Source organism: Pleurodeles waltl, chromosome 3_1 (assembly GCF_031143425.1).
Source record: "Pleurodeles waltl isolate 20211129_DDA chromosome 3_1, aPleWal1.hap1.20221129, whole genome shotgun sequence".
Lineage (NCBI taxonomy): Eukaryota > Metazoa > Chordata > Amphibia > Caudata > Salamandridae > Pleurodeles > Pleurodeles waltl.
In genome coordinates this window covers 1,203,182,485-1,203,209,742 of record NC_090440.1, presented here as the reverse complement: position 1 = coordinate 1,203,209,742, position 27,258 = coordinate 1,203,182,485, and the positions used below count along the sequence as shown (strand labels likewise).

Below are 27,258 nucleotides of genomic sequence, written 5' to 3'. Positions count from 1 at the left end.
AAGTTTGAAATTTCAGACAGAGCCACAACATGTGTATAAGAGTACCACTGTCCGCCTGCAGCCCCTCAGGTCTTCATTTGTCCAATTACCACAGTTTCACTGGGGTTTGGTATAAATAGTCAGCTGTTTTGGCTAGGGTTTCTTTTGCTGTAGCAGATCTTGATGGTATGCATCCAAACATACCAACTCTTTCCCATCGCTTTTGAGTGTGGTTTTCAGAACGTTACCCAGCTAAAGGGGACACTGTTTAACATTAGTTTTAGATTGCTGTCTTTAGAGAGGTTCCACTGTTCATATTTAGTCGGTGGATGACTAGTCAAGGCTTCAGTTGTGGAGTGCAGCACCCCAGTGTCTGACTTGCGTGTAGTGATAGCACCTGGCCTCTGACATGTTGAAGTTTTTATTTGCTAGACACTTCTAGCTGCAGATTACTTATCTTGGCATAATTCCCAGGCGACAGACTGAATCCAGAAACTTTTCAGGCAGTATCACTGCAAGACCGTCGGTTGCATTCGTGCCAGAAGTGACGTGACAGTTGCTATATATGCGCCACGCCAGTGCACTGACAGCTCTTTTCTTTCCATGTTACTCTGTCGAATCCGGAGAGAGCTACCTCCTGTCATTTTTTTCGACAGACTCTTTTCAATGTTTTGTCAAGACTATTTTTTGGCACATGTATTCCAGTGTGTAGCGATTTTCCCCCAAGAAATCGGTGGGGTTTAAACTCTGTGGATCCTGTCACAGACAGATGTCTGTGACAAACCCCCATCTGGTTTGCCTGTGACTGCTATGCCATGAACCTCAAGTCACCAAGTTAGTGCTCCTTGAAGCTCCTAGTTGCCAGTCGACTCCAAGATGCTCCAGTTGCGAGGAAGATCCTGGGCCCTGTTCAGGGAGTTGTTCCAAGTGCTTGTCTTAGCGCTCAAAGTTGTCAAATCACCAAATTCCAAGAAATAGAAGAAGTTAAAGCTCTCTTCAATTATACTGTGCTGGTTCAAATCTTCTGAGGAGCTGTAAGAATGTCACTCTAGGCCACGCTTCCACACAGAGCCTGACTCTGGGTCTGCTCCACATCTGTCTGAGTTTTCCAGAGCAAGGGTGAACCCCCCCCCCCAAAAAAAACCTCTGTGAATTGTATGAGGCCATGCACTACATTTTTTGGCCAGCCGAGTCCACCCTCTGCGCCTGATGGGCCCTCTGAATCTGGTGCTGGATCTGGAACAGCTCTGACTGTGAAACCGCAAATTTATCTAGAGCTTGTTCCAGTAATGATGTTCCCGATGCTGCTGACCCAATCATTATAGCTGATTCTAATGCAAAGCCAGGCTGGCGTTGCCTGATGCTGAATCCACTGGCAGCAAGAAGTTTACCTTTTGAGAGCTAGTGCTTCCCTTTCTCGACAGGCCTGAGACAAGGCAGATTTAGCGTTGGAACAGCCAAGCTACTGCCAGGTCCTTGGGGCCTCTCCATGGCCCCATGCAACACCAATTCTGTCTTTTGCCTGTTCCGTGGCTATTGGTGTGGTCCCATGGCGCCGGAGAACAACTCAGCGAGTTGAGTGTCGCAGGGTGGAGTGCTGGGGACCTGGGCCAGGCTGAGCATAAAGGAATTTTACAAAGAGTGCACAGAGGCCTCAGGAGGTGAAAAAGACAGGGGTACTGTCGTTCTCAGGGAAGGCAAGGTCTTATCTCCTCCAAATGGCGTCAGCAGGACCTCAGGACAATCTGTCGATTATGTCCTCCCTTTGTGTCCTTAGGAGCACGCTCGTCGCTGTGAGAGGAGTCCCAGGGTACCGGTCGTCGCCTTGGAAGGTGCCTGCTTGGAGCAGGGGAGTGACTCGTCACTTCACGGGAGATTTCTTTGGTACTTCTGGTGCAGGATGAAGGTAGGGAGTCCTCCGAGCATGCACACCGTGGAAACTGTTGCAGTTGCTGACTTGGAGCTGAGGTTACTGAAGAAAAGTGTCTCTTGTAGACACTTTGTTGCAATTACAGTGTTTCTTGGAGCAGGCTGTGGTTGATCCGCAGAGGATGCTGAAGTTGTTGCAGAGGATTCCTGAAGGAAACTTGGAAGCAGAATCTGAACAGAACCCACAGGAGAGACCCTAAATAGCCCTGTTAGGGGGATTGGCTACCTTATCAGGTATGGACCTATCAGGAGGGGTCTCTGACATCACCTGCTGGCACTGGCCATTCACAGCCCTCCAGAGTGCACCCACCCCTTGCAAACCAAGATGGCTGAACTCTGGGACACACTGGAGGAGCTCTGGGCACCACCCCTGGGGTGGTGATGGACAGGGGAGTAGTCACTCTCCTTTCCTTTGTCTAGTTTCCCGCCAAAGCAGGGGAGAAGGGGTCCCTGAATCAGTGTAGACGGGTTTATGCAAGGAGGACCCAATCTGTGCCTTCACAGCATTTCCAGAGACTGGGGGAGGCTACCCCTCCCCAGCCTGTAACAAATATTTCCAAAGGGAGAGGGTGTAACACCCTACTCTCAGAGGAAATGCTTTGTTCTGCCTTCCTGGAACTGGGCTGCCCAAGACCCCAGGAGGGCAGAACCCGGTCTGTGAGGTGAACGAGCTGTAGCTGCAGTGCAAGCCTCAGAGAGCTGGTTTGGCAGTACTGGGGGTCCATGGTGGAGCCCCCAGGATGCATGGAATTGGCTCCCCAAAACCAGATTTGGAATCGGGGGACAATTCCATGATCTTAGACGTGTTACATGGCCATATTCAGAGTTACCATTGTGAAGCTACATATAGATATTGACCTATATGTAGTGCACACATGTAATGGCGTCCCCATACTCACAAAGTCCTGGGAAATGGCCTTGAACTATGTGGAGGCACCTTTGCTAGTGCTAGTAACTTTGCACCTAACCTTCAGCAAGTGAAGGTTAGACATATAGGTGACGTATAAGTTACTTAAGTCCAGTGAAAATGGCTGTGAAATAGTGTGTGCACTATTTCACGCAGGCTGCAATGGCAGTCCTGTGTAAGGGTTTGTCTGAGCTCCCTATGGGTGGCAAAAGAAATGCTGCAGCCCATATGGATCTCCTGGAACCCAGATGTCCTGGGTACCTAGGGGGTCGGGGTAACCATGCTAGAAAGAGGCATCTTTATCACACTTGGTGGGACAACCGGCCAGACTTAAAACTAGTCAGTGTATGCCCCAACACCCCATCCCCCCACCCCTACCCATGTTCAGCAGCCAGTCTCCAAATCACTTTAGTTTGCCCTCATTCCAATAATGGTGGCAGGTCCCACCTCACTAACCTTCTGCCAGCCCATAACATGGGACAAATGGTTACTTCAGATTGTTCAGTGGGGTTACTCTGTCTGTTTTCTAAAAACTGTGCTGCCCAGGCCCCCATCTACAGACAGGCTGGCAGAGAGCCACCCCCTCCCTGCTCAGTCAGGATGTACATGCTCTTTTGACCAAAGGAGTCATTGAGAGGGTGTTGGATTCCAGAATAGGTCGCAGTTGCGATTCCTGCTACTGGCTCAGGTTCTGTCTGCACTAGACCCTGCAAGGTTGAGCTGGACTTGCAGGAGTCCTAATTCCATATTCCTGTCCTGCCCACAAGCGCTATTTGCGGTTCATTATCAGTTTGCTGTGATCCATCTTCTCCCTATTCGTGCCACTCGGGTGTTCACTAAGGTGATGGCAGGGGTTATGAAAAGCCTGCGGAGGTCAAAGGTTTGTCTTCCTCTCACTTGACATCTGGCTGTTGAAAGATGGCTTGCCCCAGACTGTCGTCTCCCACCTCAAGACTATGGCAGACCTTCTGCCTTTGGTGGAGTTCACGAAACATTTACCAGAGTTGCACTGTAGGAAAGTACCATCTTACCTGGCATGTTACCCCCATATTTCACTGTATATATGTTGTTTTAGTCTGTGTCACTGGGACCCTGCCAGGCAGGGTCCCAGTGCTCATAAGTATGTGCCCTGTATGTGTTCCCTGTGTGATGCCTAACTGTCTCACTGAGGCTCTGCTAACCAGAACCTCAGTGGTTATGCTCTCTCTGCTTTCCAAATTTGTCACGAACAGGATGTGACTAAATTTACCAGTTCACATTGGCATACTGGTACACCCATATAATTCCCTATTATATGGTACTGAGGTACCCAGGGTATTGAGGTTCCAGGAGATCCCTATGGGCTGCAGCATTTCTTTTGCCACCCATAGGGAGCTCTGACAATTCTTACACAGGCCTGCCACTGCAGCCTGCGTGAAATAACGTCCACGTTATTTCACAGCCATTTACCACTGCACATAAGTAACTTCTAAGTCACCTATATGTCTAACCCTCACCTGGTGAAGGTTGGGTGCCAAGTTACTTAGTGTGTGGACACCCTGGCACTAGCCAAGGTGCCCCCACATCGTTCAGGGCAAATTCCCCAGACTTTTTACACACGTGCACCATACATAGGTCACTACCTATGTATAGCTTCACAATTATAACTCTGAACATGACCATGTAACATGTCTAAGATCATGGGATTGTCACCCCAATACCATTCTGGCATTGGGGGGACAATTCCATGATCCCCCGGGTCTCTAGCGCAAAACCCGGGTACTGCCAAACTGCCTTTCCGGGGTCTCCACTGCAGCTGCTGCTGCTGCCAACCCCTCAGAAAGGTTTCTGCCCTCCTTGGGTCCAGGCAGCCCTGGCCCAGGAAGGCAGAACAAAGGATTTCCTCTGAGAGAGGGTGTTACACCTTCTCCCTTTGGAAATAGGTGTGAAGGGCTGGGGAGGAGTAGCCTCCCCAGCCTCTGGAAATGCTTTGAAGGGTACAGATGGTGCCCATCTCTGTATAAGCCAGTCTACACCGCTTCAGGGATCCCCCAGCACTGCTCTGGCGTGAAACTGGACAAAGGAAAGGGGAGTGACCACTCCCCTGACTAGTACCTCCCAGGGGAGGTGCCCAGAGCTCCTCCAGTGTGTCCCAGACCTCTGCCATCTTGGAAACAGAGGTGTTGGGGGCACACTGGACTGCTCTGAGTGGCCAGTGCCAGCAGGTGATGTCAGAGGCTCCTTCTGATAGGCTCTTAGCTCTCTTGGTAGCCAATCCTCCTAACTTGGTAGTCAAACCTCCTTTTCTGGCTATTTAGGGTCTCTGCTTTGGGGAATTGTTCAGATAACGAATGCAAGAGCTCACCAGAGTTCCTCTGCATCTCCCTCTTTGACTTCTACCAAGGATCGACCAATGACTGCTCCAGGATGCCTGCAAAACCGCAACAAAGTAGCAAGACGACTACCAGCAACATTGTAGCGCCTAGTCCTGCTGGCTTTCTCAACTGTTTCCTGGTGGTGCATGCTCTGGGGGCAGCCTGCCTTCACCCTGCACCAGAAGTTCCGAAGAAATCTCCTGTGGGTCGACGGAATCTTCCCCCTGCTAACGCAGGCACCAAAAGACTGCAGCACTGGTCCTCTGGGTCTCCTCTCATCGAAACTAGCGTGGTCCCTGGAACACAGCAACTCTGTCCAATTGACTCCCACAGTCCAGTGACTCTTCAGTCCAAGTTTGGTGGAGGTAAGTCCTTACCACCCCACGCTAGACTGCAAAGCTGTGTACCACGTGATTTGCAGCTGCTCCGGCTCCTGTGCACTCTTCCAGGATTTCCATTGTGCACAGCCAAGCCTGGGTCCCCAGCACTCCGTCCTGCAGTGCACAACCTTCTGAGTTGTCCTCCGACGACGTGGGACTCCCTTTTGTAACTTCGCATGGACTCCGGTTCACTCTTCTTCCAAGTGCCTGTTGGGGGAATTCAGCGGGTGCTGCCTGCTTCTGTGAGGGCTCTCTGAGTTGCTGAGCGCCCCCTCTGTCTCCTCCTCCAAAAGGCGACATCCTGGTCCTTCCTGGTCCTCAGCAGCACCCAAAAACTTCTACTGCGACCCTTGCAGCTAGCAAGGCTTGTTTGTGGTCTTTCTGTGTGGGAACACCTCTGCAAGCTTCATTGCGACGTGGGACATCAGTCTTCGAAAGGAGAAGTCCCTAGTCCTCTTCTTTCTTGCAGAACTCCAAGCTTCTTCCAACTGGAGGCAGCTTCCTTGCACCTTCATCCGGGGTTTCCTGGGCTCCTGCCCCCCCTGGACACTGTTGCGACTATTGGACTTGGTCCCCTTGTCTTACAGGTACTCAGGTCCGGACATCCGTTGTCAGTGCACTGCTGGTGTTTGTTCTTCCTGCAGAATCCCCCTATCATGACTTCTTTGCTCTCTGGGGGTAGTATGTGCACTTTACTCCTACTTTTCAGGGTCTTGGGGTGGGGTATTTTTCTAACCCTAACTGTTTTCTTACAGTCCCAGTGACCCTCTACAAGCTCACATAGGTTTGGGGTCCATTCGTGGTTTGCATTCCACTTTTGGAGTATATGGTTTGTGTTGCCTCTATACCTATGTTCTCCTATTGCAACCTATTGTAATTCTACCCGGTTTGCATTACTTTTCTTGCTCTTACTTACCTGATTTGGGTTTGTGTACATATAACTTGTGTATAGTACTTACCTTCTTACTGAGGGTACTCACTGAGATACTTTTGGCATATTGTCATAAAAATAAAGTACCTTTATTTTTAGTAACTCTGTGTATTGTGTTTTCTTCTGATATTGAGCTATGATAAAAGTGGTATAGTAGGAGCTTTGCATGTCTCCTAGTTCAGCCTAAGCTGCTTTGCCATAGCTACCTTCTCTGTCTAAGCTGCTAGAACCACCTCTTCTACACTAATAAGGGATAACTGGACCTGGCACAGGGTGTAAGTACCTCTGGTACCCACTACAAGCCAGGCCAGCCTCCTACATGCACCTGTCTCCCTCTCAGACGATCTTTCATTGGAGCTATTCTGGATATAGTGCAGTTTTAGGCTTATTCTCCGGTGCGGCGAGTCCAAGATACTCAGGCTAGGATTCCAAGGTATCATAGCCTGACTCTGAAGCTCAGGAACAACTGGGCCCAAGTTATTCTTGTGGCTCTGGATTGGACACAGAGTATGGTATCCAGAACTCCTGAGCAAGAGCATCGGTCCTCTGGTCAGGCTGCCCCTTTGGGAGGATTTACTGTTGCACCAACAGGACAGGCTCCTTCAGCTGAAGTTGTGCACGCTCCACCTTCATATGTGAAGATGGAGCAGTTGGCAGTTTTTGACCTCCCCCCCTGAAGTCTGTGATGTTGTGGCAGCCAGCTGTCTCTTAACCGAGACAGTATACACCTTTTTGGGTCCCTTATCTGAAGTTTTGTAGTTTGATCTCACATTGGCTCCATAAGGCTTTACTTTGGGCACCGTTGAAGGGTACCGTTAAGCCATATTGGCATTCTTGGGGTTTCTAGATCGCTCTCCCTGTTCAAATCCCCTGTTGCCCTTTTCCCTTATGAACCTTAGAAACTGCCTTTCTAGGGCCATTAAATCAGCCAGGGGAATTAGTGAGCTGCAAGGGTTTGTGCAGCCTCCTTATATATCTTTCTTCCCAGGTTTACTGGTTCTGAAAATAGGTGCCTCTTTCCACCTGAAAGTGGTGACAACTTTTCAGGTGGACCAGACCCTCTCCTTTCCTACCTCTTGCTCCACCTTACCCTTCCAAAGAAGAGCAGAGACTCCACTGACTGGCCCCAAAAAGAGCATTGTCGTTTTACATTTATCATACCAGAGAGTTCCAGATGGACAGTCAACTTTCCATTCTGTTGTTTGAGGGCAAAGAAAGGGAAGGTCATGCAGAAACGGACCATCTCGAGATGAATAGTATCCTGCATCAAGATCTACTACATTTCGGCAAAGAAACAACCCCCTGAGGGCTTGCATGCTCATTCAAGCAGAGCCAAGGTTGCAAATACTGCGTTAGCTTGTGTAGTCTCTGTCCTGGGCATCTATTGGGCTGCAGCGTGTGCGACTCTGCACACTATCATGAAACACTATTTAGCTGACCACTACAAACCAGGAACGGGATCGAACACACGACAGTTGGACTTATCATGGTCCTGGTACAAACCTTGATTCGTTACCAAGGTGTACCGTCAAATATATATTGATATATCCACACATGTGATAAGCATGTTCTACACCGAATATTACAAGACGACCATATTGTGACACAGATCAAATAACTTACAGTCTTTAATGAGCCTTGAAAAAGTTGTTTTCACGACAAAACACGTGTCGGCCGTATATGCATGGATTGGTACAACGTTTGCTGTTCTCATTGAATACCCAAGAAGAATAAAGGACTTACATTTGGAATGCTTGGATGTGCTGTGGTTCTTTCAACTTAAATCACGAAACACTATTGTCTGGACATTCTGGTGTGTCGTAACAGACGCATTGCCTTATTTGTCCTCCAGGGGTTTCTTGTCTATATCTGGTAGCAGACCCACCTCCGGAGCGATATTGCTTGGGTATCTATTGTAAGGTAAGGAATCTGTGGCTAGAAGTGTCTGTCAAATGAGAAAATTATTATCTTCTGTAACAACTTAGCTAGTAGAGGCTCTAACTAGCGGCATATTCCTTATCAATCTTTCCACTCTGCAAATGTATTACATCATATATGGTTGGTTATTCTTAAGAAGTCCTTGGTGTCTGCACACTGGTACTGCAACAGCCTTCACAGTTCTGCCCTTCTGGCATTGAAAGGTCATGAAAAGTAACAAACGTCAGTGGACTTGGGTGGCACTTTTATAGGCACTGTACATGTCACTCTGACGCGTAGCCGAGTTACTGCTTGAAAAGTTTCCAGATCCATTCTGACACCTGAGGGTTATTTTAAGTTAAGGGATCGCCTGCTAGATACAGTCTCTACTAGATAAAACATTACTAAAGGCAAGTGTCTTATTCTTTTATGACACCTCTGTTGACACCACAGTCTGAAGACGTTGCTATTGATTGTTTGGGTCAATTCAGGATTTGCCAGAAATGACAGCAGAGGGAACATCTAAACTACTTTGTCCAAGGCCACCATCTTCCACATGGCTAAGATGGTTCCGGGGAAAGGCAAGGAAAACCGTCCCCATTCTCTGCTTTTTTCCAGAAGCCATGGTCCCTGGTAAGTGTGAGTTCAAGCTGTTGTTTGGTCCTTAAAGCACTATTGCTTCTCTGATTCAGCATGCTCCCATTTGACTATGTAAAGCTGTTGTGCTGCCTGCTAATATTGCCCAATGTTTGTGTTGGTCGCCGATGTTGTTATTCTCCAGGTAATGCATTACTGCACCTGCCTGATCATCTGTTTTGTAGTGGGCTATCCATCATCTGTTAGGTGCCTGTTTTGTTGGTTCTGCAGTGTTGGTATGATTGAGGCATGGTCTGAGCATGAAATGTGCTCCATCTAGGTAGATGTAAAATTCTGAGAAACTGCTCCTGTGACCAGAAAGTGATCCCGTTCGGCGTACGTATGGTGGGTCTCTTAATGATGCAATAATGTTCAAGAGTGCTACCCTTTGCAGAGAAGTTAAGCATTTTCTGCTACCCTTAGAGCATCATCTGGAATCATCCACAGCTGTGTGTGGCTCCGGGGTCTTCCGCCTCAACCTGGTGAAACGCAGAACTCGCACTACAGTATACCCTTGGGTTGTCTGCTAGACATTCTGGTTTGGCCTCCTCACACCCGATGATGTGATAAACACCCCAGTAAAATATGCACAAAAAAAAAGTGTTGGATGGAATGCTTCAATTAATCTCTGCCACTGATAATTACTTGGACCCGCATTCCACTCTGTTGTTATTTTGCACACCATGCCGCCTCAATTTGGACCCAACCATATGCAAGTCATTCTTGACCCTGATCCAGTGAGAGCAGTCCAGCCCGAACTGCCACGCCAGGTTCTCCCTGAACTGGAACACAAGCAACCTAGTTCTGGTTTCATCCTTCTTGGGGCTCACCAGACAGGTATAGCTTGGTCCCAGTGACAGTGTGTCCACGGGACCCATGTCTGGGCATACCCATTCCCAGCTATGTCCACAGAGGCCTTAACAGCTACATCAAACAGAAGAAAATGTTGATGTATCTCACATCCAGGTACTCAAACATTGCACTACTTCAGGAGACATACCTAGCTGCCATCGCAAATTGCAGAAAGATTATGATGGAAAAGTTATATTTGCTCTAGTACCTCACTCTAGGAGGGGTGGAACAGCTGTTCTTTTACTCAAGTGTGTTGTGGGTCATGATATAAAGGCCTGGGCCAATCCAGATGATGGATACATTTTTGCTAAACTCAAGATGCAATCTGTAGGACTGCAAACCTGTGTACTGCGATGATTTGCAGCTACTCCGGCTCCTGTGCACTCTTCCAGGATTTCCTTCGTGCACAGCCTAGCCCCCCAGCACTCCGTCCTGCAGTGCTCAACCCGCTGAGTTGGCCTCCGACATCGTGGCACCCTCCTTTGTGACTCTGAGCCAGCTGCAGTTCACAAATCTTCTAAGTGCCTGCTCCAGTACTTCTGCGGGTGCTGCCTGCTTCTGCGGGGGTTCTCTGAGTTGCTGAGCGCCCCCTCTGTCTCCTCCTCCAAGGCGGCGACATCCTGGTCCTTCCTGGTCCCCAGCAGCACCCAAAATCCTCAACCGCGACTCTTGCAGCTAGCAAGGCTTGTTTGCAATATTTCTGCCTGGAAACACTTCTGCAACCTCCAGCATGCCGTGGGACATCTGTCATCCAAAGGAGAAGTTCCTAGCTCTTTTTGTTGTTACAGAATCTTCGGCTTCTTCCACCCGAAGGCAGCCCTTTTGCACCTTCAGCCTGAGTTTTGTGGGCGCCTGCCCCCACTGGACACTATCGCGACTGTTGGACTTGGTCCCCTTCCTTTACAGGTCCTCAGGTCCAGGAATCCGTCTTCAGTGTTTTGCTGGTGCTTGTGATTCTTGCAGAATCCCCCATCACGACTATTCTGTCTTTCTGAGGTAGTAGGGTAACTTTACTCCTACTTTTCAGGGTCTTGGGGTGGGGTATCTTGGACACCCTTACTGTGTTCTCACAGTCCCAGCGACCCTCTACAACCTCCCATAGGTCTGGGGTGCATTCGTGATTTGCATTCCACTTTTGGAGTATATGGTTTGTGTTGTCCCTAGACCTATGTCTACCTATTGTGATTCTACATTGTTTGCACTACTTTTCTTACTGTTACTTACCTGTTTTGGGTTTGTGTAAATATAACTTGTGTATAGTACTTACCTTCTTACTGAGGGTACTCACTGAGATACTTTTGGCATATTGTCACTAAAATAAAGTACCTTTATTTGTAGTAACTCTGAGAATTGTGTTTTCTTATGATATTGTGCTATATGATATAAGTGGTATAGTAGGAGCTTTGCATGTCTCCTAGTTCAACCTAAGCTGCTTTGCCATAGCTACCCCTAACAGCCTAAGCTGCTAGAAACACCTCTCCTACTAATAAGGGATAACTGGACCTGGCACAAGGTGTAATTACCACAAGGTACCCGCTATAAGCCAGGCCAGCCTCCTACACAATCTGACTCTATCATTGTGAATAGCAAATATGCCTCAAATATCCAAACTTCACAGAATGTTATGTGAATTGGGCCACACTAAAATCCTGAAAGGTAGTGATTTGAATATCTCTGGACGGCCAAAACTGATTAGTAACGGAGACTAACTGGTTTTGTTGCATCGCTTCAAAGATCACGCTCTTCTGGCTCCAAGGTACCTTCTACATCCTAGAGACAAACACTTCACATTTCACTCCTGTCCACATCACATAGAGGCAAGAATCTGCTATTCCCTAGTCTCTGGATCTCATGTACCTGATCTCCCCATTTGAGACCACAACTTCTTGGATCATTACCTCAAACTAATAGAACTAGCCTTTGACGTCCTTCGACTGCCCAATGGAGATTGACGGATGCCAACTTGGAAATTCAAAGACCCAGAAGTGAATCCCAATCTGAAACAGCAATTGCAGTTTTTCCTGTCGACTGATGGCAAATTTATAACCTCGCACAAAAATGTTATGAGCACCCAGCAAAGCATTCGTGAAGGGGCCAATCCATGAGCGACTATGTTCTTCACCTGTGACGAAATAGAGGCGTGACATTGAAAGTCATGTACAAATCCTATCCGAACTATATTGATGGCTACCAATTTCAGACAGCCTCAAGCATCTGTTGCTAGCCAAGATGGACCTAACCTCTGCCTTCACCTCTCAGGAAGAGAAGGAGCTGGGTCCTTTAATCAATTAAAATTGCCCCGCGTTATTGCAGAATCTGCTAATATATTTGAAAGCGACATCCCTGACAGTGAAGTAGAAGAAGCCATCAAGACTATGCATTCTGGCAAAGCTCCACAGAATATGGCTTCTCCGTCAAATATTACAAGAAGAGTGTGCAGGTGATAACTCCCTTGTGTGTAAAGTGTTGAGATTGGAGATACTTCCAGTCACAGTTTAACAACTCTTGCACATAGAAGGATAAGTACCTGCATCATTGTGGTAGATACTGTCCCATATCATTAATATCGATATCAAAATTCTAGTGAATATCCTGGAACCACAACTGTGCAGGCTCATCCCCTTGCTAATTTATGGAAACAAAGGTGGATTTTTCCAGAACCGTTCCTCAGCTAATCAAGTGAGACTGCTGTCTCATGTTTTCTGGCAGATAAAACGGACCAGATTGTAGTATCCATAGACAGAGTCGAAAGGCCATACCTATTTCGAACTCTAAAACAAGCATGTTTAAAAAAGCTTTTGGAAGGAAACAGGCCATTAGTTGTGTGACCTGCACAAGGTCCACATTTGACCTCCACTGAGAACCAAACACCCCACTGTAGCAATTGACTTTCTCAAGGTAGCAGAGGAGACACGTCCAAGGCCTACTCAAGGGAGGTGGTGTGGACCAGTAATTACCATTTGCTGGCAACCTTCAATAGTTGTCCAGTCTGTGCTTTCTCTTTAGAAAAGTAAAAGTACATTTGTTAAACACACACACATGCACACTCTCCTCAGTAGTGTGCAGTAATGTACAAATATACAGAAGGCTGATGGAACTACCCTTTGACATTGTGTAATTACTTCTGACCACCTAAAGGGGTCGAGATCAACAACTCGAATGTAAAAAACCATCATATGAGGAGTAAATGTGGTAATCAATCATAGCTATGTATTAAGGCACTTTGTTAATAAAGCATATACATTTTGATCATTAATCAGGGTCAACATTATTATTTCAGTAAAGCATTTAACAATGAACTTTTCTTGTCTGTGTGTTTTTTAAATACGTCCAACCTTTGTAAATGCAGCTATAATAACAGCTCCTAGAGGGTATCACATTTTGATCTCAAAACATGTAACCACAAACTTCACCCGAGAGGGTGTTGTACGACCTGTACATGCTTTCAGACACATTTATGCCACAATAACTGTGACCATAAACGTAGCCTCTAGAGAGCATTGCACTCCCAGCTGTAGAGCCCATGCTCCAGACTAAGGATTGCTTGGAATTCATGACAAAACCTAGGATGGTCTTCTTTTTCCGGACAGTGCTGATCATTACTTTTAACAATGTCTTTGCAGGTGGGGCAGGCTCACCTCCAGTAGGGGGAGGTAGTGTGGTGGCACTCCCCTATCCCTCGTCACTTCATTGGGGATCCCAGGCCCTTCCCTTGAAGGGGCCTGGAGTTGGGGATCCCAGACCCCATGAATGAACCCTGGATGGGGATCCCTGGGCCTTTGCACGCTGCGGAGGGGGACCCATGCACACCCCATCCCAAATTTGGAAATTTAGCACAGTCCTTTTGGAGACACCTGGCTCTTGCCCACCCTGTGGTCAGTTATAAAGGCTGCAGTAGAGTTCAATGGCGCTGGGGCATCAAAAGTCACATTCTTCTTCTGCTGATATCTCAGGGCCAGTTGGGCCTATTTGCTCCATCTACGGCTTATTCTTCTCCTGGTGGTGAGCCCTTGCCACTTGCCTTGGCCTCCTGACCTCTAAGGGGATACTTTGCAGGGAGCTGATTACACTGGCTCCCTGCGTCAGCCTTTGTCTTTTGGAGCTTCTCTCCACCTTGGTGCAGAAGCCCAGTCTTCCCTCCGACTGGTCCTCGGAGGGTGTAAGGTGACCAAATTCCCTGCTCCTGGATGGAGCCCCATTGCGATTGGGTGTCCTCAGTCCAGAAGGGCATCAGGGGTTTTTGCTTCAAAGTGTCAATGTCTGCCTCCATCCAGTCTCTGTGTCCAGCAGCAAATCACAAGCAAGAGAATGTTCCCCCTTCCACAAAACCTTATAAGTGAGGGATGAAAGTTCCAGAAGTGAGGCATCTCTGGCCTATCGTGGGGGTGCCACATTACTCCTCCACCCCCTGTCTCAACCCTCCTGCACAGACTCCCGTACAGTTAAAAATGTTGTCACCAGGGTCTCACTAGCCACATCTGCTCTGGGGGCCTCAGCACTGCCCACTGCTGACATCCTTGACAGAGCCTTTCCCACTAGGTCTTTGAAGGGAGCCCCCTCCTGTGTTGGCTCCAGAGGTCTGATCTCCCTCCTTTATTCAGTGGTCTTGGGCTGACCTATCCCTGCTACTGTGTGACAGCTGATTGATGCAGATCTTTCCTTCCCACCCCTTTCCTCCTCACAAGCTGAGTGAAGCACTGCTAATAGTGCCCTTTGTGTGGGGAAGCCTTTGTCCTTGCTTTTGGAGAGAAATGTAATTAACATATCACAGGAGGGTGACCAAAAGTCTGGGCTCGGATTCTGAGCTGAGCCAGAGAAATATGACAATCCTGAATGACCCATAAGCTTTACAGATCTTTTTGGAACTCTCATATTCTGGTTTGGCATACTGATTCTGCCCCAGTTTGGCAAATCTCTAGTCTTTGTAGGCCGAAGATGCGCTGAGCTGCATTCTAAGGCAGTCTTGCCCAGAGGTGTATAATGGAGTGTCACCATACAAGATGGTAAACCAGACAGACATTCCTTATGAGTGTACACTAACATTATGAGGCCTACTCCAGGTCAGTGTGCAACCCTGCAGAGTCACTTCTGCACCAGGCTACCTGTGACCGAGCAGCTCATGAAGGGCATCTCCCAGGTGGCCCTTACCCTTGCTGCATCACAGCAGCCTTGTCCAAAAAGGCAGACCCTTGCGTTAAACGCTCACAGTTCATTTACCATGAGTTTACCATGGCTAAGCCGCCAGCTGTGGGGCTCACTAACAACAAGAAAGTCACATTCCAGTTGGTCACAACACAAAAAAACAGCTATTTGCTGAGCAGAGCCAATCACCTTACAGCTTTCTTCAAAAGGTTTGCCTGCTTTACCATACTCCAACAATTATGATTGTCTGCAACGTCTACCAATCAGATCAGTTCACTATTGCCAGAGGTCCCCGCCATTGTTGTTGCTGGTAAAAATGTAAATTAGCACTTGTATAGCGCACTACTCACCCGTTAGGGTCTCAAGGCGCTGTACTCATACCGCTATGGAACCCCTCCTGGCTTTTCCCTGTGAGGCGCCCACTCCTGAGCACCCCCAGGGTGAAGCCAGGCATCCAAGCGCTGTTGGGGCCGTTGTGGAGATTAAGCAAGCTATTGCCCAGAGTTGCAGAGTGGGACCCATGAATTAGATTAGGCACCCAGGTGAGAATTATCTGGTCAAGGGGAATTGAGCCCAAGACCTGCCGAAGCGGGACTTGAACCCTGGTCTTGAGCCAGAGCTCTGCTTCAGGGTCTGCCGCTCTAACCATTGAGCCACACTTCTCCACCTCTTCTTTTCCTGTTAGTACTTAAACCCCTGTAAAAGAAGATATACTAAATCCGTAACAAGCATTACTACAGTGGTGGTGGAAACCAAACTGCTCCTCTATGCACACAACATCTTGGTCCTTATTAATAATCCAGTAACCTTACTCTCTCATATTCAGGATATTCACTTTTGACCAATTTTCTGGCTACCAAATAACGTAAGGCTCTACCATTAAATCATAAACCACCCTCCACTGTAGCACTGCACATGGTACAACACTGTGATTAAATAAATAGGAATTCATGTTGGTCAGTACCTAGCACTGTCTGCCATATAAAACATGGAAGGCCTCTTCATGAGAAGGATACTTCACTTCGCCAAATGGTCTCACCTTAAACTGTCCTTATGTGGTCAAAAACAGACAGCCAAAATGGTGACAGCACCCCATTTCAGGTACCCATTTGGAATGATACCAACATGCATTCTGAACCATTTGATCAATGAACTGGATAAAGTGATCAAAGGCTATATCAGGGATGGTCTAAATCCTCGGCTCTTGCCCACTAAACTGCAAGCAGACATGGCATCATGTGGTTTGTGATTACCTGATATGTAACTTTACTACAAAACACACTACCTTGTGAATCTGGTGTATTTTTTCCTCCAGTGATCTGGAGCAGCTCGAATGGGTAACAATAGAATTACATCTTATGGGTCGACAGACCCCAAATGGTCACACTATATAGAGACATACAAACACAGAAAGGTAAAGGAACCCTCCTGATCGAGTAAACACTCTGAACATTGATGGTGCCACCCAAACTCATCCTACACCCATACCTACATGCTGACACCATGCTCTGGAACAACAAAAAAAGTACACTGAAATGGAGAGACTGCCGAATAGGCTGTTGAGGACGAATGGCTAAAAACCTTTGCACTTTATAGTACTCCATGACAAATTCCAATTGAATGGAAGGCAACAATGGAATTTCTTACAGTTATGCCACTGTTTGCAGCCATTGCTAGCTCCATTACCCAGCCCCCTTCAGCAACCCACAGTTTTTGACTATCTTTGGAAATGAGGTCTCATCAGTATTGTTCTCTGGGATGTACAAAGTCTTGATAGGAGGACACCATTCATGGCCTCTCCGATCCTATCTGAGAAATAATTGGCAGACCAAAATTGGAAAGGTCTACTAGGGTGCTGATTAGAAAAACCCCTTAAAATACATGACAGTGGTCTTTGGCTATCTCAGCTCAAGCGTACTTTATACAAGTTATTGCAGAACTGGCACTGGACCCCCCCAGAGACTGCGTCAGGCCAGCCTAACTCACATGATGGACTGTTGAAGATGTAGACACCAAGACAGAGACATTCAATATTTGCTATGGACCACCTGCTCTTCTCTCCAATAATTTTGGTGCAAGGTACTTGCCTCCATGAAAACTACTAGCTAACTTCTACTTCCTCCTACAGCAGAATGTATCTTTCTACATGACCCTATCAACATTTCAGATCTCACTAGACAAACCGAGAGATGGATTGTTACAGCTTTAGTGGTAGCCATGATGGCTATCCTTTGTAGAAGTAAGCAATGCACCTCTCCTACATACAATGACTGATTCTGTGATATGGTAATTACAGCTACTCAGAAACATCATTTAACATCTTCTGGATCAAACGGCCATATTTGATTGTATTTGTCTGCATTTTTAGTAGTGAACCCCCCTCAATCCCCAGTGACTGGGTGGAATCCTCACAGTCCTACTCATGGTATCTTCTAAGTGTTTGTGTGTTTCCCACTGATCAATATTTTTAGCCCAGCCATGGATTGGTCTTGTACGAAAAGATGCTAGTAGATGAAAGCAGCAGGATGCACGTTTGACTATTTGCACTTACTTGATCCAAGTTGTACAACTTGCATTGTATCTTGTAGGCCTTCAAACATGAACTGTATGCATTGTACCATGATAAACCTAGTAATAAAATAAAAAATGAAAAAAAAAATAATAAAATGGATGGCTATGGGATATTCCATGTGGTAAAGAGGGCGAAGAAAGCATTTTTTCAGATGGGCATTTCAACAGAACATTGTGTGAATTTAAGCATGCATTAATCCAAGACCTTGTCAGAGCAATGTTGCCACTCTTGCCAGACTGAAATTATCTGACTGACCTTATTTTTATCAGTATCTCCTTTGACCTGACTACTTATAGTTTTGTTTCTTGTATTGCTTTTCTCCTAGTACTCAAGAGCCTCCACTGTCCTGTCTGTGGGAGGGATCCGGCAGCAGTTCTCAATGCCCGAAAACATACAGATGTCCTTGTTCTCTGCCCATTTCCTACGAAATATAAATGTACGAAGACCACGTGGTAATTTATTTGGGGTTATGAGTTTTGTGGAGAGAGGCATTTTTTTAAATTAATGTAGCAGTTTTAGGTCCTGTCTACTAGACAGCACATGACATACTGTTAGCTTATTGTTAGCCTGCCCACCGCTTACCATTGGTTGGCTTTGTCACACCCATTTTTTTTTGCTTTTTATCTGTGAAATTGTGTGGGCTTTACTTCCTCTACTTTGCTTTGTCCCTCTCCTAAAGCAGGCTCACCCCCCATCCCTCCAACGATGCATTGTATACCATTCTGCACACAGCCAATCATTGCTCAAGATTATATGGTCTTTTGTGTCAGTCTCAGTTGTCTTGCTACTGTATGTTGCTCTCTTTCCTTTCTGTGTTCTCCCACCCTCAGGAGATTTTTGTTTTTGCTGCTGGTACATTGGTTACTTGTCTTCTTCCCGAATGCAGCATTGCAAACAGAGCCATTTCCAATAGACTTCTAGTAGTAGATTCCTTAGCTTTTGACTTTCCCCCCGGAGGGATGTGTAATTCCTATAGCCCAACAGTAGGTCATATTGTTTAGGGTCAATAACAACAAGTTGTCAAGTTTATTTTGTCCTTTGGCCAAGTAGGCCCAACCTCCTGCAACATACACGCTTTCGCTGTCAGTTGACAGGGAAGGGAACTGTCTACAGTTAAGGTAATATTTGTGTCCATAAGGGTGATGCTGTTTGAACTTGTATCTATGGTTCATTAATGCAGACCATTTATTGTTCGGGTGAGTAATCTAAAAAAACATTGGAAGGTCACACTGCACTACTGACAGTAGTTCCAGTAAAAAAAAGAAAAAAAAAAAGTATGCACACGTTTAAAAAGTTAAAAAATATGATGCTACATATAATACCCCTAGACTGCACTCTGATTAGATGCAAATGTTTGCAGGAGCTTTTAAGCAAGGTTTATGATTCTTTGTTTCAAAATAAAATGTTACGAAAATAATCCAAGTAGGTAAAAAAGGTTTTGCTAAATTACTGTGAAATTTTAGTTGTTTTTTGAAGCAGTATTTAGTAAACTGTGTTGATGCATCCTAGGATTTCCAAAGCAACATTCATAATGGAAAATCAGTGTAATCATTTTCAGCAAGATTATGGGAAACATGAAAATAAACAAGCCCAGGCAAAGCCAACATAGATGAAATTGGTGGTCAGTCTTTTGGTTTTAGCAATGCCTGTTTTGTTTTGACATGGCTTTTGTAGCACTTTATTGTTGCCGGAGCTGTAAGGCACTCACCATTGTAACAAACTTTGGCATAAAGCACAAAAAAAAGAAATTGGTCTTAAAAAGCACACATTGCTACAGTATTTCCTGGCACTGAACAAAACTACTTTGTGTGCTAATATGAACCTTGTGGAAGAGCAGAATGCTGTCACTCCCAGTAAAGCCAGCTGATAGATGGATAGAGAGAGAAATTTAATTTTAATAAAAACTAAATGTTTTGGCTAACGCTAGACCTAATTGGGGGCTCAATTCTTAAAGAAAGTCACAAAAGTGCAGCCATGGTATGTGTCTTTGCATTACTGGCTTTATGAATTCACAACAATTTGTGTTAAGTAGACCAGGAAATCATACTCCTAGAACATACTTGTGAACTGTATCTTAGCACAAGCAAATATGGATGTGTAGATTTGTTCATGCAAAATTCTATTGAGCATTTACAAGTTCACTTTCCCGCCAGCCACTTTTTCCCAAACCTGGAAGAACTTCTATTTCTGCCCTTGTCGGAAGTAAATTTCCAGCCTTTCTTGGTATGGGAAAAGATTAGGGAAGAGCTGGTTAAAATCTTCAAACATGCATGTTAGTAGGTTTGCACAGACTCAAAGGCATTCAAGCCCTGGAACTAATGCTTACTGCGCGGAGAGGTAAGAAAATTGCTGAAGTAGCACTTGAAATTGCTAGTATTCAAGCCCTACTATAGTATTAGCGCTGGCATAATCAAAAAGGCTATTATCAGAGCTCTCACAGAACGAGATTGCTGCCATAATTTGTTGCCGCACTATATGGCACCAAAGAGACAAGTAGATTTTTTTTTTAAAGGACAAGTAGATTTATGAAGCATACTGTCCCATGGACTGTAGGAAGCTTGCCTGGTGTGTGGTATACACCTATGGTCTTATCACCTTCTACCAGGTCCAGGTATCCCCTATTAGTGAAGTGTATGCAGTGCCTTGGAAGCCAGGGCTCTCCAGAGGTAGCTGTGGATGAGCAGCTAAGACTTATCTAGGAGACATGCAAAGCTTATGTAATACCACTATAGCCACACAGCACTATCACACATTAAAGAACCACACAGTGTTCCAAAAAAAAGGTACTTTACTATGGTAACACAAATATTAGAATACTAGTAGGCAGTCTCCACAACTGGAGGTAAGTAAACACTCTAAATATATACCCAATAGCAATCCGTACGGAGCATAAAAGCAACAAGCATTGGTGAAACTAATAGCAAATAGTGTAGGCCCTAGGAGGGGTCAAACCATATACTACGTAAGTGGAATGCGAGATACATTCCCCAAGCAAGGATGTGGAATCGTTAGAGGGGAGCTGGAGAAACTAGGAACCACAAAATGTGAGTACCAGAATGACCCCCAGCAACTAGGAGAGTACCTGGTTTTCTCCAAAACCAACAGGAGGATTTAGGAAAAGGATTGTGCAGGACCCAGAATAGACTAGGAGAAACCAAATGTGGATTCTGGCAGCAGAGAACCTGCAAAGGAAGGGGACCAAGTCCAGTTCGTGATGGAGTGTCCTGTGGGTGCAGGAGCCACTACCCACCCTACTCTGGGTGCAGGGCCAGGTCAACAGGGGAAGAAGACCAGCTGTGCAGCGCAGGAGATGAAGAGGAGTCCCTGAACAAATGCATATGGTGTCCCACTTCAGATGTCGGATTGCAGTGGGTCAGTGGTGCTGGAGAACCACCAACAAGCCCTGGCAAATGCAAAAGAAGAAACAGAAGAGTTGCAGGGCTGAAGAGGACCAGCAGGGTTCAGTGGGCTAGACCCTTGGAGAGGAGTCCAGGGTGACCCTCAGCAGTCTGGAAAGTCAGCAGAAGCAGTCTCAGTCCCCACAGGCAACCCACTGGCAGCAGGCATAGTAAGTCAGTGAGGCCCAGTTAGCCCACCTGAAGAAGAGTCCCACGTCACTGGAGCAGCAAATAGGAGACTGTGCTTGGCAGGAAGAAGTGCTAGGGGCAGGGGATACATGGAGCCTGAATATCCTTTGGAGCAGGAGCAAACAAGCCTCGGTATTTGCTGAAGTCGCATTGCACAGGGGTACGTCCTGTAAAGAGAGGCAAGGGCTTACTGTCTCCCAAGTTAGACAGCTGGCAGAGAGGACCAAGAGGACAACATTAGACCACTACCTGTGATGTAGGATTCACGCAGTTCCGAAGGAGAGGCAATCCATGCAGCCGGTCGTCTATACATTTGTTGCCTGTAGATGCAGGGGAGTGACTCTTTCACTCCAAGGGAGATTCCTTCTTACTTCTTGGTGCAGGCTGGAGTCTCGTCGACCTCCGAGGATGCACAGCCGGGGAAATGTTGCAGTTGCTAGAAGGAGCCGGAGAAACAATTTTGCAAAGTGGAGTTGTCCTAGTTGAAGATTGTTGGTTCATGAAGAGTCCATTTGCATTTCCAGTGGCCAGAAGATGAAGTAAACAATGCAGAGTATTCATGGTGGAATCTTGAACGTCGAATTTGAGGACCCACGCAAGAGGGGGAGACCCTAAATAGCCCTTGAAGGGGGATTGGTCACCTAGCAAGGTGACCACCTATCAGGAGGGGGCTGTGATGTCACTTGCCTGACCTGGTCACTCAGATGCTCCAAGGTGCCTCTGCACATCTTGGATTCAAAATGGCAGAATCCAGTGCCCATATGGAGGAGCTCTGGGCACCACCCCTGGGGCGGAGATGGACAGGGGAGTTGTCACTCCCCTTTCCTTTGTCCAGTTTCCGTGGACTGATGCAAACTGGTTTATGTAAGGAGAGCACCAAATGTGCCCTTCAAAGCATACCAGTGGTTTGGGAAGGCTACCACTCCCAAGACATGTAATACCTATTTCCATGAAAGAGGGTGTTACCTCCCTCTCTCACAGGAAATCCTTTGTTCTGCCTTCCTCTGCCTGAACTGGTCAAGCAGCAGGAGGGCAGAGACCTATTTGAGGGGTGGCAGCAGTGCAGGCTGCCTGGAAAACCCAAGAAGACTCAAAGGAGCAGTGCATAGAATCATACAACCAATACTGGCAACAGTATTGGGGTATGATTCCGACATGTTTGATACCAAAGATGCCCAAGTTCGGAGTTACCATTATGTAGCTGGACACAGGTTATGACGTGTCCAGTACACTGGTAAAATGGCTTCCCCGCTCTTATGAAGTCCAGTGCAATGGAACTGACGTTGGTAGGGGTACCTCTGCTCATGCAGGGATGCCCTTACACACAGGGTCCTGCACCCTGCCTCTGGGCTAGGAGAGCCTGCCATAGGGGTGACTTACAGTGACCTGTGGTGAAAGGCTGCATGCACCTTTTCACACAGGTTGGGATGGCAGGCCTGCAGACACAATTTACATTGGCTGTAGGAGGCTGGCCTGGCTTGTAGTGGGTACCAAAGGTACTTGCACCTTGTGCCAGGTCCAGTTATCCCTTATTAGTGTAGAAGAGGTGTTTCTAGCAGCTTAGGCTGATAAAAAGTAGCTATAGCAGAACAGCTTATGCTGAACTAGGAGACATGCAAAGCTCCTACTATACCACTGGTGTCATATGCACAATATCATAAGAAAACACAAAACACAGATATACTAAAAATAAAGGTACTTTATTTTTATGACAATATGCCAAAAGTATCTCAGTGTGTACCCTCAGTATGAGGATGCCAAATATACACAAGATATATGTACACAATACCAAAATTATGCAGTAATAGCAAAAGGAAGTAATGCAAGCAGTGTAAAGTTACAATAGATTGCAATAGGAGCACATAGGTATAGGGGCAACACAAACCATATACTCCAAAAGTGGAATGCGAACCACGAATGGACCCCAAACCTATGTGAGCTTGTAGAGGGTCGCTGGGACTGTAAGAAAACAGTGAGGGTTAGAAAAATAGCCCACCCCAAGACCCTGTAAGGTAGGTGTAAAGTGCACCTACTACCCCCAGAGAGCACAGAAGTCGTGATAGGGGGATTCTGCAAGGAAAACCAACACCAGCAATGCAACAACAGTGGATTTCCGGACCTGAGTACCTGTAAGACAACGGGACCAAGTCCAATAGTAGCAACAGTGTCGAGAGTGGGAAGGACCCCAGGAAATGCCAGCTGAGGGTGCAAGGAAGCTGCCACCGGATGGAAGAAGCTTGGTGTTTTGCAAGAACGAAGAGGACTAGGGACGTCCCCTTTGGAGGATGGATGTCCCACGTTGTGAAGGAGCTTGCAGAGGTGTTCCCGTGCAGAAAGACCGCAAACAATCCTTGCTAGCTGCAAGGGTCGCGGTTAGGGTTTTTGGATGCTGCTGTGGCCCAGGAGGGACCAGGATGTCGCCACTTAGATGAGGAGACAGAGGGGGCGCCCAGCAAGTCGGGGAGCCCTCACAGAAGCAGGCAGCACCCGCAGAAGTACCAGAACAGGCACTTGGAAGAGGAGTGAACCGGAGTCCACGCGAAGTCACAAAAGGGAGTCCCACAACACTAGAGGACAACTCAGAAGGTTGTGCACTGCAGGTTGGTGTGTCGGGGACCCAGGCTTGGCTGTGCACAAAGGAAATCCTGGAAGAGTGCACAGGAGCCGGAGCAGCTGCAAATCCGCGGTTCCCAGCAATGCAGTCTAGCGTGGGGAGGCAAGGACTTACCTCCACCAAACTTGGACTGAAGAGTCACTGGACTGTGGGAGCCACTTGGGCAGAGTTGCTGAGTTCCAGGAACCACGCTCGTCGTGCTGAGAGGGGACCCAGAGGACCGGTGATGCAGTCTTTTGTTGCCTGCGGTTGCAGGGGGAAGATTCCGTCGACCCACGGGAGATTTCTTCAGAGCTCCTGGTGCAGAGAGGAGGCAGGCTACCCCCAGAGCATGCACCACCAGGAAACAGTCAAGAAAGCCTGCAGGATGAAGCGATACAAGGTTGCAGTAGTCATCTTTGCTACTTTGTTGCGGTTTTGCAGGCGTCCTGAGCAGTCAGCGGTCGATCCTTTAGCAGAAGGTGAAGAGGGAGATGCAGAGGAACTCTGGTGAGCTCTTGCATTCGGTATCTGAAGAATTCCCCAAAGCAGAGACCCTAAATAGCCAGAAAAGGAGGTTTGGCTACCTAGGAAGGAGGATTGGGTACTAAGAGAGGTAAGAGCCTATCAGAAGGAGTCTCTGACGTCACCTGCTGGCACTGGCCACTCAGAGAAGTCCAGTTTGCCAGCAACACCTCTATTTCCAAGATGGCAGAGGTCTGGGGCACACTGGAGGAGCTCTGGGCACCTCCCCTGGGAGGTGCAGGTCAGGGGAGTGGTCACTCCCCTTTCCTTTGTCCAGTTTTGCGCCAGAGCAGGGCTGCGGGGATCCCTAAACTGGTGTAGACTGGCTTATGCAGAGATGGGCAGCATCTGTGCCCATCAAAGCATTTCCAGAGGCTGGGGGAGGCTACTCCTCCCCAGCCATCATACCTATTTCCAAAGGGAGAGGGTGTCACACCCTCTCTCAGAGAAAATCCTTTGTTCTGCCTTCCTGGGCCAGGGCTGCCTGGACCCCAGGAGGGCAGAAACCTGTCTGAGGGGTTGGCAGGAGTTGCAGTGGAGACCCAGGAAAGGCAGTTTGGCAGTACCCGGGTTCTGTGCTAGAGACCCAGGGGATCATGGAATTGTCTCCCCAATGCCAGAATGACATTGGGGTGACAATTCCATGATCTTAGACATGTTACATGGCCATGTTCGGAGTTACCATTGTGACGCTATACATAGGTAGTGACCCATGTATAGTGCACGCGTGTAATGGTGTCCCCGCACTCAGTCCGGGGAATTTGCCCTGAACGATGTGGGGCACCTTGGCTAGTGCCAGGGTGCCCACACACTAAGTAACTTTGCACCCAACCTTCACCAGGTGAAGGTTAGACATATAGGTGACTTATAAGTTACTTAAGTGCAGTGGTAAATGGCTGTGAAATAACGTGGATGTTATTTCACTCAGGCTGCACTGGCAGACCTGTGTAAGAATAGTCAGATCTCCCTATGGGTGGCAAAAGAAATGCTGCAGCCCATAGGGATCTCCTGGAACCCCAATACCCTGGGTACGTCAGTACCATATACTAGGGAATTATATGGGTGTACCAGTATGCCAATGTGAATTGGTGAAATTGGTCACTAGCCTGTTAGTGACAATTTGGAAAGCAGAGAGCGCATAACCACTGAGATTCTGGTTAGCAGAGCCTCAGTGAAACAGTTAGGCATCACACAGGGAACACATACATATAGGCCACAAACTTATGAGCACTGAGATCCTGGCTAGCAGGGTCCCAGTGACACATATCAAACATACTGAGAACATAGGGTTTTCACTATGAGCACTGGGCCCTGGCTAGCAGGATCCCAGTGAGACAGTGAAAACACCCTGACATATACTCACAAACAGGCCAAAAGTGGGGGTAGCAAGGCGAGAAAGAGCCTACTTTCTCACATCGGCTCCCATAGGAGGCACAATATATGCAGCAGCCTATGGGGAGCCCCAGTGCCCTGTGTACCCAAGTACCGTATACTATGGACTTTTAAGGGGGCAGTATGCCAATTGTGGGGTGTGTAAAGTCCTAGAACACAAATTTAGAAGGTGAGAGCACAATCACTGGGGTCCTGGTTAGCAGGATCCCAGGGAAAACAGTTTAAGCATACAGATAGCAGGCAAAAAGTGGTGGTAACCATGCCAAAAAAATGATACTTTCCTACATGGACAAGCAGATATTTTATTAAATTCCACACCCCTGTCCCCAGGCATTTGACTGCATCTGGAAACGTTTCAGTAGTGCTGTCCGATGATGCCATGTGGATCTGCACTGATGATGATCTGCTCCAGAAATGATGTGCGGAGCCTATATGGGTACCACCCCTGAGTGCTGATGTCATTTTCTTTACTTCTGTGCTACCAAACACAGGTCCAGAGCTCCCTTTATGTGTCTCTGACATTTACGTAGTAGTTTTACTCAATGTGCTGTGAATGCGAACCCTAACAATAACAGGTTTTAAGCCCTGTAGGGACTATCACAAACAAATGTCTGTGGCAGAAACCCACCAGGTGTGCTGGAATACGACTCCAAGTCCTTATGGGATTGCATATCGATGAACTCAATGGCCATCAGGCGATGTGAATCTTTACATTACCAAGCATAAAGAAACTCTTTCCCAGGACCGCTGCAAGTAACGGTCCACATGAAAAATTCCCTTTCTCAAAGCCAACAAAGTCACTCTAGAGGCCGGTGTCAGTCATGGTCTAAATCATCAGATAAGTCTAAAATGAAACACAAGAAAGCAAAGTGGGATTCTGCTCTCTTGCATTTATCTGAAGAGGCTGACTCCACAGCTCTAAATCTTACTCTTGCAGTTGGCATATAGTTTTTTTTTTTTTTGCAGCCGATCCTGCAGCTGGTTCTGGCACAACCTTAGTTTCTGGGGCCAACAGCCACGTCCTATCAGATGAGAGAGTTTTGCACAGCTATACTCTGGATCTTCGATCCCTTCCCACTACGTCTGGTGCACCTTCTGTCCCGAACCGGCCGAGAGGTCCTCTATCTAGAGTACCACCGACTGGTTCCTCTTTCCGACAGTTGGACCGTGTGAGCCCATCTTGCCACCAGACCCCCTTCAGGCACCATGAGCAATGCTGGCCTTAGGCTGTCAGATGCTGACAACATCAGTGCTGGAGGAGGAGGTCCAATAATTCTCTCTGATGCCAAGTGGACACAGGTCTGACCTTGACCGAAGTTGTGCCCGATACAGCCTGAGGTGCCACTTCCCAACTTTATTTCTCACCTCCATAAGGGAGAACTCATTGCATTCCCTTTTTGGTATGGACTTGGCAAACAAATATAACCAGAGTGATGGTTAGCCCTACCAGGATGACAATATTTATTATGGCTTAGAGGAGACTAGTGGTCTTGATACCTACTAGAAATGGACCAACTCCACCACCTGGACCGGCCACAGAGGCCTCCATTTTCTACCTGGTA

General features: G+C 47.2%; 1 protein-coding gene across 7 annotated transcripts in view; it reads left to right on the top strand.

Moving 5' to 3' along the window:
• FOXRED1 (FAD dependent oxidoreductase domain containing 1) overlaps positions 1-27,258 on the top strand; it is a 942,813-nt gene that overhangs the window by 147,726 nt on the left and 767,829 nt on the right. For 4 of the 7 annotated variants that reach the window (XR_011201503.1, XM_069224512.1, XM_069224510.1 and 1 more), the window contains one exon: positions 17,925-18,035. The exons of 1 other annotated variant lie outside the window; for it this stretch is intronic. Coding sequence is in view for 4 of the 6 variants with exons in the window: in XM_069224512.1 (XP_069080613.1) it covers positions 17,925-18,035 (111 nt within the window). In the remaining 2 variants the exon portion in view is untranslated. Of the gene's footprint in view, positions 1-8,893; positions 9,031-17,924; positions 18,036-27,258 lie in introns of those variants that run through there. 2 more of the 7 variants (XR_011201504.1, XM_069224515.1) reach the window with 2 other exon arrangements.